We start from the raw sequence: 15,672 nt of genomic DNA on the forward strand, positions 1-15,672 counted from the left end.
CAGGTAGGACCAGCTGAGGGCTTACCTAGCTAAATAACAGGTAGGACCAGCTGAGGGCTTACCTAGCGTAATAACAGGTAGGACCAGCTGAGGGCTTACCTAGCGTAATAACAGGTGGGACCAGCAGAGGGTTTACCTAGCTGAATAACAGGTGGGACCAGCAGAGGGCTTACCTAGCGTAATAACAGGTAGGACCAGCTGAGGGTTTACCTAGCGTAATAACAGGTAGGACCAGCTGAGGGCTTACCTAGCGTAATAACAGGTAGGACCAGCTGAGGGCTTACCTAGCTAAATAACAGGTAGGACCAGAACCAGCTGAGGGCTTACCTAGCGTAATAACAGGTAGGACCAGCAGAGGGCTTACCTAGCGTAATAACAGGTAGGACCAGCTGAGGGTTTACCTAGCGTAATAACAGGTAGGACCAGCAGAGGGCTTACCTAGCGTAATAACAGGTAGGACCAGCTGAGGGTTTACCTAGCTAAATAACAGGTAGGACCAGCTGAGGGCTTACCTAGCTAAATAACAGGTAGGACCAGCTGAGGGCTTACCTAGCTAAATAACAGGTAGGACCAGCTGAGGGCTTACCTAGCGTAATAACAGGTAGGACCAGCTGAGGGCTTACCTAGCTAAATAACAGGTAGGACCAGCTGAGGGCTTACCTAGCGTAATAACAGGTAGGACCAGCTGAGGGCTTACCTAGCGTAATAACAGGTGGGACCAGCAGAGGGTTTACCTAGCTGAATAACAGGTGGGACCAGCAGAGGGCTTACCTAGCGTAATAACAGGTAGGACCAGCTGAGGGTTTACCTAGCGTAATAACAGGTAGGACCAGCTGAGGGCTTACCTAGCGTAATTACAGGTAGGACCAGCTGAGGGCTTACCTAGCGTAATAACAGGTAGGACCAGCTGAGGGTTTACCTAGCTAAATAACAGGTAGGACCAGCTGAGGGCTTACCTAGCTAAATAACAGGTAGGACCAGCTGAGGGCTTACCTAGCTAAATAACAGGTAGGACCAGCAGAGGGTTTACCTAGCGTAATAACAGGTAGAACCAGCTGAGGGCTTACCTAGCTAAATAACAGGTAGGACCAGCAGAGGGTTTACCTAGCTAAATAACAGGTAGGACCAGCTGAGGGCTTACCTAGCGTAATAACAGGTAGGACCAGCTGAGGGCTTACCTAGCGTAATAACAGGTAGGACCAGCTGAGGGCTTACCTAGCGTAATAACAGGTAGGACCAGCTGAGGGCTTACCTAGCGTAATAACAGGTAGGACCAGCTGAGGGCTTACCTAGCGTAATAACAGGTAGGACCAGCAGAGGGCTTACCTAGCGTAATAACAGGTAGGACCAGCAGAGGGCTTACCTAGCGTAATAACAGGTAGGACCAGCAGAGGGCTTACCTAGCGTAATAACAGGTAGGACCAGCTGAGGGCTTACCTAGCTAAATAACAGGTAGGACCAGCTGAGGGTTTACCTAGCGTAATAACAGGTAGGACCAGCAGAGGGCTTACCTAGCGTAATAACAGGTAGGACCAGCAGAGGGCTTACCTAGCGTAATAACAGGTAGGACCAGCTGAGGGCTTACCTAGCGTAATAACAGGTAGGACCAGCTGAGGGCTTACCTAGCGTAATAACAGGTAGGACCAGCAGAGGGCTTACCTAGCGTAATAACAGGTAGGACCAGCAGAGGGCTTACCTAGCGTAATAACAGGTAGGACCAGCAGAGGGCTTACCTAGCGTAATAACAGGTAGGACCAGCTGAGGGCTTACCTAGCTAAATAACAGGTAGGACCAGCTGAGGGTTTACCTAGCGTAATAACAGGTAGGACCAGCAGAGGGCTTACCTAGCGTAATAACAGGTAGGACCAGCAGAGGGCTTACCTAGCGTAATAACAGGTAGGACCAGCAGAGGGCTTACCTAGCGTAATAACAGGTAGGACCAGCAGAGGGCTTACCTAGCGTAATAACAGGTAGGACCAGCAGAGGGTTTACCTAGCGTAATAACAGGTAGGACCAGCAGAGGGTTTACCTAGCGTAATAACAGGTAGGACCAGCTGAGGGCTTACCTAGCTAAATAACAGGTAGGACCAGCTGAGGGTTTACCTAGCTAAATAACAGGTAGGACCAGCTGAGGGCTTACCTAGCTATATAACAGGTAGGACCAGAACCAGCTGAGGGCTTACCTAGCTAAATAACAGGTAGGACCAGAACCAGCTGAGGGCTTACCTAGCTAAATAACAGGTAGGACCAGAACCAGCTGAGGGCTTACCTAGCTAAATAACAGGTAGGACCAGCTGAGGGCTTACCTAGCGTAATAACAGGTAGGACCAGCTGAGGGCTTACCTAGCGTAATAACAGGTGGGACCAGCTGAGGGCTTACCTAGCTAAATAACAGGTAGGACCAGAACCAGTTTAGGGCTTACCTAGCTAAATAACAGGTAGGACCAGCTGAGGGCTTACCTAGCGTAATAACAGGTAGGACCAGCAGAGGGCTTACCTAGCTAAATAACAGGTAGGACCAGCTGAGGGCTTACCTAGCGTAATAACAGGTAGGACCAGCAGAGGGCTTACCTAGCTAAATAACAGGTAGGACCAGCAGAGGGCTTACCTAGCTAAATAACAGGTAGGACCAGCTGAGGGCTTACCTAGCGTAATAACAGGTGGGACCAGCAGAGGGTTTACCTAGCTAAATAACAGGTAGGACCAGCTGAGGGCTTACCTAGCTAAATAACAGGTAGGACCAGCTGAGGGCTTACCTAGCTAAATAACAGGTAGGACCAGCTGAGGGCTTACCTAGCTAAATAACAGGTGGGACCAGCTGAGGGCTTACCTAGCTAAATAACAGGTAGGACCAGCTGAGGGCTTACCTAGCGTAATAACAGGTGGGACCAGCAGAGGGTTTACCTAGCGTAATAACAGGTAGGACCAGCTGAGGGCTTACCTAGCTAAATAACAGGTAGGACCAGCTGAGGGCTTACCTAGCGTAATAACAGGTAGGACCAGCTGAGGGCTTACCTAGCGTAATAACAGGTGGGACCAGCAGAGGGTTTACCTAGCTGAATAACAGGTGGGACCAGCAGAGGGCTTACCTAGCGTAATAACAGGTAGGACCAGCTGAGGGTTTACCTAGCGTAATAACAGGTAGGACCAGCTGAGGGCTTACCTAGCGTAATAACAGGTAGGACCAGCTGAGGGCTTACCTAGCTAAATAACAGGTAGGACCAGAACCAGCTGAGGGCTTACCTAGCGTAATAACAGGTAGGACCAGCAGAGGGCTTACCTAGCGTAATAACAGGTAGGACCAGCTGAGGGTTTACCTAGCGTAATAACAGGTAGGACCAGCAGAGGGCTTACCTAGCGTAATAACAGGTAGGACCAGCTGAGGGTTTACCTAGCTAAATAACAGGTAGGACCAGCTGAGGGCTTACCTAGCTAAATAACAGGTAGGACCAGCTGAGGGCTTACCTAGCTAAATAACAGGTAGGACCAGCTGAGGGCTTACCTAGCGTAATAACAGGTAGGACCAGCTGAGGGCTTACCTAGCTAAATAACAGGTAGGACCAGCTGAGGGCTTACCTAGCGTAATAACAGGTAGGACCAGCTGAGGGCTTACCTAGCGTAATAACAGGTGGGACCAGCAGAGGGTTTACCTAGCTGAATAACAGGTGGGACCAGCAGAGGGCTTACCTAGCGTAATAACAGGTAGGACCAGCTGAGGGTTTACCTAGCGTAATAACAGGTAGGACCAGCTGAGGGCTTACCTAGCGTAATAACAGGTAGGACCAGCTGAGGGCTTACCTAGCTAAATAACAGGTAGGACCAGAACCAGCTGAGGGCTTACCTAGCGTAATAACAGGTAGGACCAGCAGAGGGCTTACCTAGCGTAATAACAGGTAGGACCAGCTGAGGGTTTACCTAGCGTAATAACAGGTAGGACCAGCAGAGGGCTTACCTAGCGTAATAACAGGTAGGACCAGCTGAGGGTTTACCTAGCTAAATAACAGGTAGGACCAGCTGAGGGCTTACCTAGCTAAATAACAGGTAGGACCAGCTGAGGGCTTACCTAGCTAAATAACAGGTAGGACCAGCTGAGGGCTTACCTAGCGTAATAACAGGTAGGACCAGCTGAGGGCTTACCTAGCTAAATAACAGGTAGGACCAGCTGAGGGCTTACCTAGCGTAATAACAGGTAGGACCAGCTGAGGGCTTACCTAGCGTAATAACAGGTGGGACCAGCAGAGGGTTTACCTAGCTGAATAACAGGTGGGACCAGCAGAGGGCTTACCTAGCGTAATAACAGGTAGGACCAGCTGAGGGTTTACCTAGCGTAATAACAGGTAGGACCAGCTGAGGGCTTACCTAGCGTAATAACAGGTAGGACCAGCTGAGGGCTTACCTAGCGTAATAACAGGTAGGACCAGCTGAGGGTTTACCTAGCTAAATAACAGGTAGGACCAGCTGAGGGCTTACCTAGCTAAATAACAGGTAGGACCAGCTGAGGGCTTACCTAGCTAAATAACAGGTAGGACCAGCAGAGGGTTTACCTAGCGTAATAACAGGTAGAACCAGCTGAGGGCTTACCTAGCTAAATAACAGGTAGGACCAGCAGAGGGTTTACCTAGCTAAATAACAGGTAGGACCAGCTGAGGGCTTACCTAGCGTAATAACAGGTAGGACCAGCTGAGGGCTTACCTAGCGTAATAACAGGTAGGACCAGCAGAGGGCTTACCTAGCGTAATAACAGGTAGGACCAGCTGAGGGCTTACCTAGCGTAATAACAGGTAGGACCAGCTGAGGGCTTACCTAGCGTAATAACAGGTAGGACCAGCTGAGGGCTTACCTAGCGTAATAACAGGTAGGACCAGCAGAGGGCTTACCTAGCGTAATAACAGGTAGGACCAGCAGAGGGCTTACCTAGCGTAATAACAGGTAGGACCAGCAGAGGGCTTACCTAGCGTAATAACAGGTAGGACCAGCTGAGGGCTTACCTAGCTAAATAACAGGTAGGACCAGCTGAGGGTTTACCTAGCGTAATAACAGGTAGGACCAGCAGAGGGCTTACCTAGCGTAATAACAGGTAGGACCAGCAGAGGGCTTACCTAGCGTAATAACAGGTAGGACCAGCTGAGGGCTTACCTAGCGTAATAACAGGTAGGACCAGCTGAGGGCTTACCTAGCGTAATAACAGGTAGGACCAGCAGAGGGCTTACCTAGCGTAATAACAGGTAGGACCAGCAGAGGGCTTACCTAGCGTAATAACAGGTAGGACCAGCAGAGGGCTTACCTAGCGTAATAACAGGTAGGACCAGCTGAGGGCTTACCTAGCTAAATAACAGGTAGGACCAGCTGAGGGTTTACCTAGCGTAATAACAGGTAGGACCAGCAGAGGGCTTACCTAGCGTAATAACAGGTAGGACCAGCAGAGGGCTTACCTAGCGTAATAACAGGTAGGACCAGCAGAGGGCTTACCTAGCGTAATAACAGGTAGGACCAGCAGAGGGCTTACCTAGCGTAATAACAGGTAGGACCAGCAGAGGGTTTACCTAGCGTAATAACAGGTAGGACCAGCAGAGGGTTTACCTAGCGTAATAACAGGTAGGACCAGCTGAGGGCTTACCTAGCTAAATAACAGGTAGGACCAGCTGAGGGTTTACCTAGCTAAATAACAGGTAGGACCAGCTGAGGGCTTACCTAGCTATATAACAGGTAGGACCAGAACCAGCTGAGGGCTTACCTAGCTAAATAACAGGTAGGACCAGAACCAGCTGAGGGCTTACCTAGCTAAATAACAGGTAGGACCAGAACCAGCTGAGGGCTTACCTAGCTAAATAACAGGTAGGACCAGCTGAGGGTTTACCTAGCTAAATAACAGGTAGGACCAGCTGAGGGCTTACCTAGCTATATAACAGGTAGGACCAGAACCAGCTGAGGGCTTACCTAGCGTAATAACAGGTAGGACCAGCTGAGGGCTTACCTAGCTAAATAACAGGTAGGACCAGCTGAGGGCTTACCTAGCGTAATAACAGGTAGGACCAGCTGAGGGCTTACCTAGCGTAATAACAGGTAGGACCAGCTGAGGGCTTACCTAGCGTAATAACAGGTGGGACCAGCTGAGGGCTTACCTAGCTAAATAACAGGTAGGACCAGAACCAGTTTAGGGCTTACCTAGCTAAATAACAGGTAGGACCAGCTGAGGGCTTACCTAGCGTAATAACAGGTAGGACCAGCAGAGGGCTTACCTAGCTAAATAACAGGTAGGACCAGCTGAGGGCTTACCTAGCGTAATAACAGGTAGGACCAGCAGAGGGCTTACCTAGCTAAATAACAGGTAGGACCAGCAGAGGGCTTACCTAGCTAAATAACAGGTAGGACCAGCTGAGGGCTTACCTAGCGTAATAACAGGTGGGACCAGCAGAGGGTTTACCTAGCTAAATAACAGGTAGGACCAGCTGAGGGCTTACCTAGCTAAATAACAGGTAGGACCAGCTGAGGGCTTACCTAGCTAAATAACAGGTAGGACCAGCTGAGGGCTTACCTAGCTAAATAACAGGTGGGACCAGCTGAGGGCTTACCTAGCTAAATAACAGGTAGGACCAGCTGAGGGCTTACCTAGCGTAATAACAGGTGGGACCAGCAGAGGGTTTACCTAGCGTAATAACAGGTAGGACCAGCTGAGGGCTTACCTAGCTAAATAACAGGTAGGACCAGCTGAGGGCTTACCTAGCGTAATAACAGGTAGGACCAGCTGAGGGCTTACCTAGCGTAATAACAGGTGGGACCAGCAGAGGGTTTACCTAGCTGAATAACAGGTGGGACCAGCAGAGGGCTTACCTAGCGTAATAACAGGTAGGACCAGCTGAGGGTTTACCTAGCGTAATAACAGGTAGGACCAGCTGAGGGCTTACCTAGCGTAATAACAGGTAGGACCAGCTGAGGGCTTACCTAGCTAAATAACAGGTAGGACCAGAACCAGCTGAGGGCTTACCTAGCGTAATAACAGGTAGGACCAGCAGAGGGCTTACCTAGCGTAATAACAGGTAGGACCAGCTGAGGGTTTACCTAGCGTAATAACAGGTAGGACCAGCAGAGGGCTTACCTAGCGTAATAACAGGTAGGACCAGCTGAGGGTTTACCTAGCTAAATAACAGGTAGGACCAGCTGAGGGCTTACCTAGCTAAATAACAGGTAGGACCAGCTGAGGGCTTACCTAGCTAAATAACAGGTAGGACCAGCTGAGGGCTTACCTAGCGTAATAACAGGTAGGACCAGCTGAGGGCTTACCTAGCTAAATAACAGGTAGGACCAGCTGAGGGCTTACCTAGCGTAATAACAGGTAGGACCAGCTGAGGGCTTACCTAGCGTAATAACAGGTGGGACCAGCAGAGGGTTTACCTAGCTGAATAACAGGTGGGACCAGCAGAGGGCTTACCTAGCGTAATAACAGGTAGGACCAGCTGAGGGTTTACCTAGCGTAATAACAGGTAGGACCAGCTGAGGGCTTACCTAGCGTAATAACAGGTAGGACCAGCTGAGGGTTTACCTAGCTAAATAACAGGTAGGACCAGCTGAGGGCTTACCTAGCTAAATAACAGGTAGGACCAGCTGAGGGCTTACCTAGCTAAATAACAGGTAGGACCAGCAGAGGGTTTACCTAGCGTAATAACAGGTAGAACCAGCTGAGGGCTTACCTAGCTAAATAACAGGTAGGACCAGCAGAGGGTTTACCTAGCTAAATAACAGGTAGGACCAGCTGAGGGCTTACCTAGCGTAATAACAGGTAGGACCAGCTGAGGGCTTACCTAGCGTAATAACAGGTAGGACCAGCAGAGGGCTTACCTAGCGTAATAACAGGTAGGACCAGCTGAGGGCTTACCTAGCGTAATAACAGGTAGGACCAGCTGAGGGCTTACCTAGCGTAATAACAGGTAGGACCAGCTGAGGGCTTACCTAGCGTAATAACAGGTAGGACCAGCAGAGGGCTTACCTAGCGTAATAACAGGTAGGACCAGCTGAGGGCTTACCTAGCTAAATAACAGGTAGGACCAGCTGAGGGTTTACCTAGCGTAATAACAGGTAGGACCAGCAGAGGGCTTACCTAGCGTAATAACAGGTAGGACCAGCAGAGGGCTTACCTAGCGTAATAACAGGTAGGACCAGCAGAGGGCTTACCTAGCGTAATAACAGGTAGGACCAGCAGAGGGCTTACCTAGCGTAATAACAGGTAGGACCAGCAGAGGGTTTACCTAGCGTAATAACAGGTAGGACCAGCAGAGGTTTTACCTAGCGTAATAACAGGTAGGACCAGCTGAGGGTTTACCTAGCTGAATAACAGGTGGGACCAGCAGAGGGCTTACCTAGCGTAATAACAGGTAGGACCAGCAGAGGGCTTACCTAGCGTAATAACAGGTAGGACCAGCAGAGGGCTTACCTAGCTTAATAACAGGTAGGACCAGCAGAGGGCTTACCTAGCGTAATAACAGGTAGGACCAACTGAGGGCTTACCTAGCGTAATAACAGGTAGGACCAGAACCAGCTGAGGGTTTACCTAGCGTAATAACAGGTAGGACCAGCTGAGGGCTTACCTAGCGTAATAAGATGGTAATAATCGTGACTGCTTTAATAGTTTTTGTCATAGGGTATTAAGACGTTCGTATTCAGTCCGCCATGTTTTACAGTATTACATGATGAGTGAGTGCATTTGAGTACAGCAAGGCGTGACTGTACAGTCCCCCTCTGATGGAGGGAGAGAGAGAGGGATGGATGGAAGGCAGAACCCGACTGAGAAAGACAGGAAGGAAGGGAGGATAATCCCTTAACAGCGGAAGGCTGTAGGAAACAAGGGGTGAAGATACAGGGTTCGTCCCAAATGGCACCCTATTCCATGTTTTATAGTGCACTGCTTTTGTCCAGGTTCCATAGAGCTCTGGTTGAAAGTAGTGCGCACTAATAGGGAATTAGGGTGCCTTTTGGAACACAGCCACAGTTCCTCTACTGTCTGTTCAGGAACAGCCTTGGTTGGAGCAGAGCCACAGATGTACTATATAGTTTAAATATAGTATTATACTGTATCTATCCATGGCTCTGTGTGGGCTGGGGTCATCAGAAGGGCTCACTACTTCCTGATGGACAGGATGTCCTCCCTACTCTAGTACAGTGTTCAAATCCAGCCACTTCCTGGAAGGAAGGAATTAGTAGCTGAGAGATCTGGTTGTCTGGATCCGTTCTGATGTGAACCGATGTGGACCTGACCTCGGAAACCCAGACTTCTCACAGTACTTCCAATAGTGGAGTGATCGAGACAACGGGGTTTTTAGAAGGCTGGCTACACTCTAGACAACTGTAGTCCTCACCCTAATGCTAAACATCTCTCTCTCTCTGTCTCTCTCTCCTCTCTTTCTCTCTCCTCTCTCTCTCTCCTCTCTTTCTCTCTCCTCTCTTTCATCTCTCCTCTGTCTCTCTCTCCTCTGTCTCTCTCTCCTCTCTCTCTCTCTCTCTCTCTCCTCTCTTTCATCTCTCTCTCTCTGTCTCTCTCTCCTCTCTCTCTGTCTATCTCTCTCTCTCTCTCTCTCTCTCTCTCTCTCTGTCTCCCTCTCCCTCTCCTCTCTCTCTCTCTCTCTCTGTTTCTGTTTCTGTCTCTCTCTCCTCTCTCCCTCTCCTCTCTCTGTCTCTGTCTCTGTCTCCTCTCCTCTCCTCTCCTCTCCTCTCCTCTCCTCTCCTCTCCTCTCCTCTCCTCTCCTCTCCTCTCCTCTCCTGTCTCTGTCTCTGTCTCTCTCTGTCTCCCTCTCCCTCTCCTCTCTCTCTGTCTCCCTCTCCTCTCTCTCTGTCTCTGTTTCTGTCTCTCTCTCATCTCTCCCTCTCCTCTCTCTCTCTCCCACCAGGTGTCTCATTGATCATGTGGAAAGGTCTGTACACAGCAGAGAAGGCCATTATCCAGTGGACCCTGCTGACAGAGGCCTGCCTCTTGTCTGTCCAGTTCCTGGGTGAGGGATCCGTTGTTCTATCCTAATATCCATTTACTAACAACACAAACTAACGACTGTGCAGTAAGGATGCACTGGGCTTCACCTATTGGTTTATGATTGGATCTGTAGGTTACAGGATTGTCTATGATCAGTAATAGTAGTGTCTATGATCAGTAACAGGATTGTCTATGATCAGTTGTTTACAGTAATAGTAGTGGCTATGATCAGTAACAGTAGTGGCTATGATCAGTAACAGTAGTGGCTATGATCAGTAACAGTAGTGGCTATGATCAGTAACAGTAGTGGCTATGATCAGTAACAGTAGTGGCTATGATCAGTAACAGTAGTGGCTATGATCAGTAACAGTAGTGGCTATGATCAGTAACCGTAGTGTCTATGATCAGTAACCGTAGTGGCTATGATCAGTAACAGTAGTGGCTATGATCAGTAACCGTAGTGGCTATGATCAGTAACAGTAGTGCCTATGATCAGTAACAGTAGTGTCTATGATCAGTAACAGTAGTGGCTATGATCAGTAACCGTAGTGGCTATGATCAGTAACAGTAGTGTCTATGATCAGTAACAGTAGTGTCTATGATCAGTAACAGTAGTGGCTATGATCAGTAACAGTAGTGGCTATGATCAGTAACAGTAGTGGCTATGATCAGTAACAGTAGTGGCTATGATCAGTAACAGTAGTGGCTATGATCAGTAACAGTAGTGGCTATGATCAGTAACAGTAGTGGCTATGATCAGTAACAGTAGTGTGTATTTAGGGAGGGACTGAGAGTCCAGGCGAGTCCATGTTATATCCTCCCGTCTCCTCTAATACTTCAATAAGAGACATTCACACATCAGTGGAAAATCAATCTCTGTTCAGTCCTGCAGTGTCGACTGAAGGGAAGTCTGGGGCCGTATATGTACTGTATCAAAGTAGGACTGCTGATCTGGGATCAGTTTAACCTTTTAGATTGTAACAAATAACATTACATGGACGAGGGGACCAGGAGCCGTATGTACTGTATCAAAGTAGGACTGCTGATCTAGGATCAGTTTAACCTTTTAGAGTGTTATGAGTAAGATCAGAGACAATGAGGGATCTGATTCTAGATCAGTACTCCCGCTCTGAGATGCTTGATATATATGAGCCCTGAAGTGAACTGCAGGATGAGGGTGTTGCCACGAGAAAAGGTCAATGACAGTAAAGCCCATTGAATTGAATTGAATTGAATTGAATTGACTGAGAGTGAAGTTCCATCTAGTGGTCCAGATGATCACATATACAGTGCCTTCAGAAGGTATTCAGACCCCTTGACTTTTTCTACATTTTGCTACGTTAAATCCTTATTCTAAAAATGGATTCATTAAAAAAAAATCCTTACCAATCTAAACACAATGGGGCGGCAGGGTAGCCTAGTGGTTAGAGTGGAGGGGCGGCACAATACCCCATAATGACATCACAATACCCCATAATGACATCACAATACCCCATAATGACATCACAATACCCCATAATGACATCACAATACCCCATAATGACATCACAATACCCCATAATGACATCACAATACCCCATAATGACATCACAATACCCCATAATGACATCACAATACCCCATAATGACATCACAATACCCCATAATGACATCACAATACCCCATAATGACATCACAATACCCCATAATGACATCACAATACCCCATAATGACAAAGCGTAAACAGGTTTTTAGAACATTTTTGCAAATTTTATAACAAATTCAACTGAAATACAAAACTGAAAGACCTTCTTTACATTAGTATTCAGACTCTTTGCTATGAGACTCCAAATTGAGCTCAGGTGCATCCTGTTTCCATTGAACATCCTTGAGATGTTTCTACAACTTGGAGTCCACCTGTGGTCAATTCAATGATTTGGAAAGGCACACACCTGTCTATTTAAGGTCCCACAGTTGACAGTGTATGTCAGAGAAAAAAACCAAGCCATTGAGGTTGAAGGAATTGTCCGTAGAGCTCAGAGACAGAATTGTGTCGAGGCACTGATCTGGGGAAGGGTACCAAAAAATGTCTGCAGCATTGAAGGTCCCCAAGAACACAGTGGCTTCCATCATTCTTAAATGGAAGAAGTTTGGAACCACCAAGACTCTTCCTAGAGCTGGCCGCCCGGACAAACTGAGCAATCGTTGAAGGGCCTTGGTCAGGGAGGTGCCCAATAACCTGATGGTCACTCTGACAGAGCTCCACAGAGTTCCTCTGTGGAGATGGGAGAACCTTCCAGAAGGACAACTATTTCTCCAGCACTCCACCAATCAGGCTTTTATGGTTGGGTGGCCAGACGGAAGCTACTCCTCAGTAAAAGGCACACGACAGCCCGCTTGGAGTTTGCCAAAAGGCACCTAAAGACTCTGACCATGAGAAAAAAGATTCTCTGGTCTGATGAAACCAAGATTGAACTCTTTGGCCTGAATGCCAAGCGTCACGTCTAGAGGAAACCTGGCACCATCTCTACAGTGAAGCATGATGGTGGCAGCATCATACTGTGGGGATGATTTTCAGCGGCAGGGACTGGAAGACTAGTTAGGATTGAGGCAAGGATGAACGGAGCAAAGTACAGAGAGATCCTTGATGAAAACCTGCTCCAGAGGGCTCAGGACCTCAGACTGGGGCGAAGGTTCACCACCCAACAGGACAAAGACCCTAAGCACCCACCCAAGACAACGCAGGAGGGGCTTCAGGAAAAGTCTCTGAATGTCCTTGACTGACCCAGCCAGAGCCCAGACTTGAACCGGATCAAACATCTCTGGAGAGACGCTCCACATCCAACCTGACAGAGGTTGAGAGGATCTGCAGAGATGAATGGGAGAAACCTCCCAAATACAGGTGTGCCAAGCTTGTAAATTCATACTCAAACTCAAGGCTGTAATCGCTGCCAAAGGTGCTTAAACAAAGTCCTGAGTAAAAGGTCTGAATACTGATGTAAATGTGATATGTCCGTTTAAAATATATACAGTGCCTTGCGAAAGTATTCGGACCCCTTGAACTTTGCGACCTTTTGCCACATTTCAGGCTTCAAACAAATAAACATATCCAGGTGTTAGAAAGTCAAAGTCCAGACCTGAATCTAATCGAGAATCTGTGGAAAGAACTGAAAACTGCTGTTCACAAATGCTCTCCATCCAACCTCACTGAGCTCGAGCTGTTTTGCAAGGAGGAATGGGAAAAAATTTCAGTCTTGATGTGCAAAATTGATAGAGACATACCCCAAGCGACTTACCTCTGTAATCGCAGCAAAAGGTGGCGCTACAAAGTATTAACTTAAGGGGGCTGAATTATTTTGCACGCCCAATTTTTCAGTTTTTGATTTGTTAAAAAAGTTTGAAATATCCAATAAATGTTGTTCCACTTCATGATTGTGTCCCACTTGTTGTTGATTCTTCACAAAAAAATACAGTTTTATATCTTTTTTTGAAGCCTGAAATGTGGCAAAAGGTCGCAAAGTTCAAGGGGGCCGAATACTTTCGCAAGGCACTGTATACATATATTATTAATTAGCAACAATTTCTAAAAACCTGTGTTTGCTTGGTCATCATCGTAGGACCTGAGCCCTAGGACCATGCCCCAGGACTACCTGACATGATGACTCCTTGCTGTCCCCAGTCCACCTGACCGTGCTGCTGCTCCAGTTTCAACTGTTCTGCCTTATTATTATTGGACCATGCTGGTCATTTATAAACATTTGAACATCTTGGCCATGTTCTGTTATAATCTCTACCCGGCACAGCCAGAAGAGGACTGGCCACCCCACATAGCCTGGTTCCTCTCTAGGTTTCTTCCTAGGTTTTGGCCTTTCTAGGGAGTTTTTCCTAGCCACCGTGCTTCTCCACCTGCATTGCTTGCTGTTTGGGGTTTCAGGCTGGGTTTCTGTACAGCACTTTGAGATATCAGCTGATGTACGAAGGGCTATATAAATACATTTTTGATTTGATTATGGGGTATTGTGATGTCATTATGGGGTATTGTGATGCCATTATGGGGTATTGTGATGTCATTATGGGGTATTGTGATGTCATTATGTGGTACTGTGTGTAGATTGATGTGGGGGGGGGGATTTAATCCATTTTAGAATAACTTTAACCCACCAACATGTGTAAAAAGTCAAGCGGTCTGAATACTTTCTGTTGGCTCTGTATCAGTATAACACATTACATTTGTATAGGCTACATCCCAGATGTCACCTATATATCCCCTCTGTATCAGTATAACACATTACATTTGTATAGGCTACATCCCAGATGTCCCCTATATATCCCCTCTGTATCAGTATAACACATTACATTTGTATAGGCTACATCCCAGATGTCCCCGTGTCCCCTATATATCCCCTCTGTATCAGTATAACACATTACATTTGTATAGGCTACATCCCAGATGTCCCCTATATATCCCCTCTGTGTCAGTATAACACATTACATTTGTATAGGCTACATCCCAAATGTCCCCGTGTCCCCTATATATCCCCTCTGTATCAGTATAACACATTACATTTGTATAGGCTACATCCCAGATGTCACCTATATATCCCCTCTGTATCAGTATAACACATTACATTTGTATAGGCTACATCCCAGATGTCCCCGTGTCACCTATATATCCCCTCTGTATCAGTATAGCACATTACATTTGTTTAGGCTGCATCCCAGATGTCACCGTGTCCCCTATATATCCACCATAATTTGCAAATAAATTTTTAAAAAATTCTACAATGTGATTTTATGGATTTTCTTTCTCATTTTGTCTGTCATAGTTGAAGTGTACCTATGATGAAAATTACAGGCCTCTCTCATCTTTTTAAGTGGGAGAACTTGCACAATTGGTGGCTGACTAAATACTTTTTTGCCCCACTGTACTTAATTAACCCTAGTTGTAAAAGGTGTGTCCTCTCTCTCAATTCAATTCAATTCAATTCAAGGGCTTTATTGGCATGGGAAACATGTGTTAACATTGCCAAAGCAAGTGAGGTAGACAACATACAAAGTGAATATATAAAGTGAAAAACAACAAAAATTAACAGTAAACATTACACATACAGAAGTTTCAAAACAGTAAAGACATTACAAATGTCATATTATATATACAGTGTTCAAACAATGTACAAATGGCTAAAGGACACAAGATAAAATAAATAAGCATAAATATGGGTTGTATTTACAATGGTGTTTATTCTTCACTGGTTGCTCTTTTCTCGTGGCAACAGGTCACAAATCTTGCTGCTGTGATGCACACTGTGGAATTTCACCCAGTAGATATGGGAGTTTTTCAAAATTGGATTTGTTTTCGAATTCTTTGTTGATCTGTGTAATCTGAGGGAAATATGTCTCTCTAATATGGTCATACATTGGGCAGGAGGTTAGGAAGTGCAGCTCAGTTTCCACCTCATTTTGTGGGCAGTGAGCACATAGCCTGTCTTCTCTTAAGAGCCAGGTCTGCCTACGGCGGCCTTTCTCAATAGCAAGGCTATGCTCACTGAGTCTGTACATAGTCAAGGCTTTCCTTAATTTTGGGTCAGTCACAGTGGTCAGGTATTCTGCCGCTGTGTACTCTCTGTGTAGGGCCAAATAGCATTCTAGTTTGCTCTGTTTTTTTGTTAATTCTTTCCAATGTGTTAAGTAGTTATCTTTTTGTTTTCTCATGATTTGGTTGGGTCTAATTGTGCT

At 46.9% G+C, this 15,672-nt stretch overlaps 1 protein-coding gene across 3 annotated transcripts in view; it reads left to right on the forward strand.

The window, feature by feature from the left end:
* Positions 1-15,672, forward strand: part of LOC116359631 (tumor protein p53-inducible protein 11-like) — an 89,739-nt gene that overhangs the window by 68,538 nt on the left and 5,529 nt on the right. For all 3 annotated transcript variants that reach the window (XM_031812663.1, XM_031812661.1, XM_031812662.1), the window contains one exon: positions 9,879-9,980. In XM_031812663.1, coding sequence (XP_031668523.1) covers positions 9,879-9,980 — 102 coding nt within the window. The remainder of the gene's footprint in view (positions 1-9,878; positions 9,981-15,672) is intronic.

This window comes from Oncorhynchus kisutch, unplaced genomic scaffold (genome assembly GCF_002021735.2).
Source record: "Oncorhynchus kisutch isolate 150728-3 unplaced genomic scaffold, Okis_V2 Okis03b-Okis08b_hom, whole genome shotgun sequence".
Taxonomy (NCBI): Eukaryota; Metazoa; Chordata; class Actinopteri; order Salmoniformes; family Salmonidae; genus Oncorhynchus; species Oncorhynchus kisutch.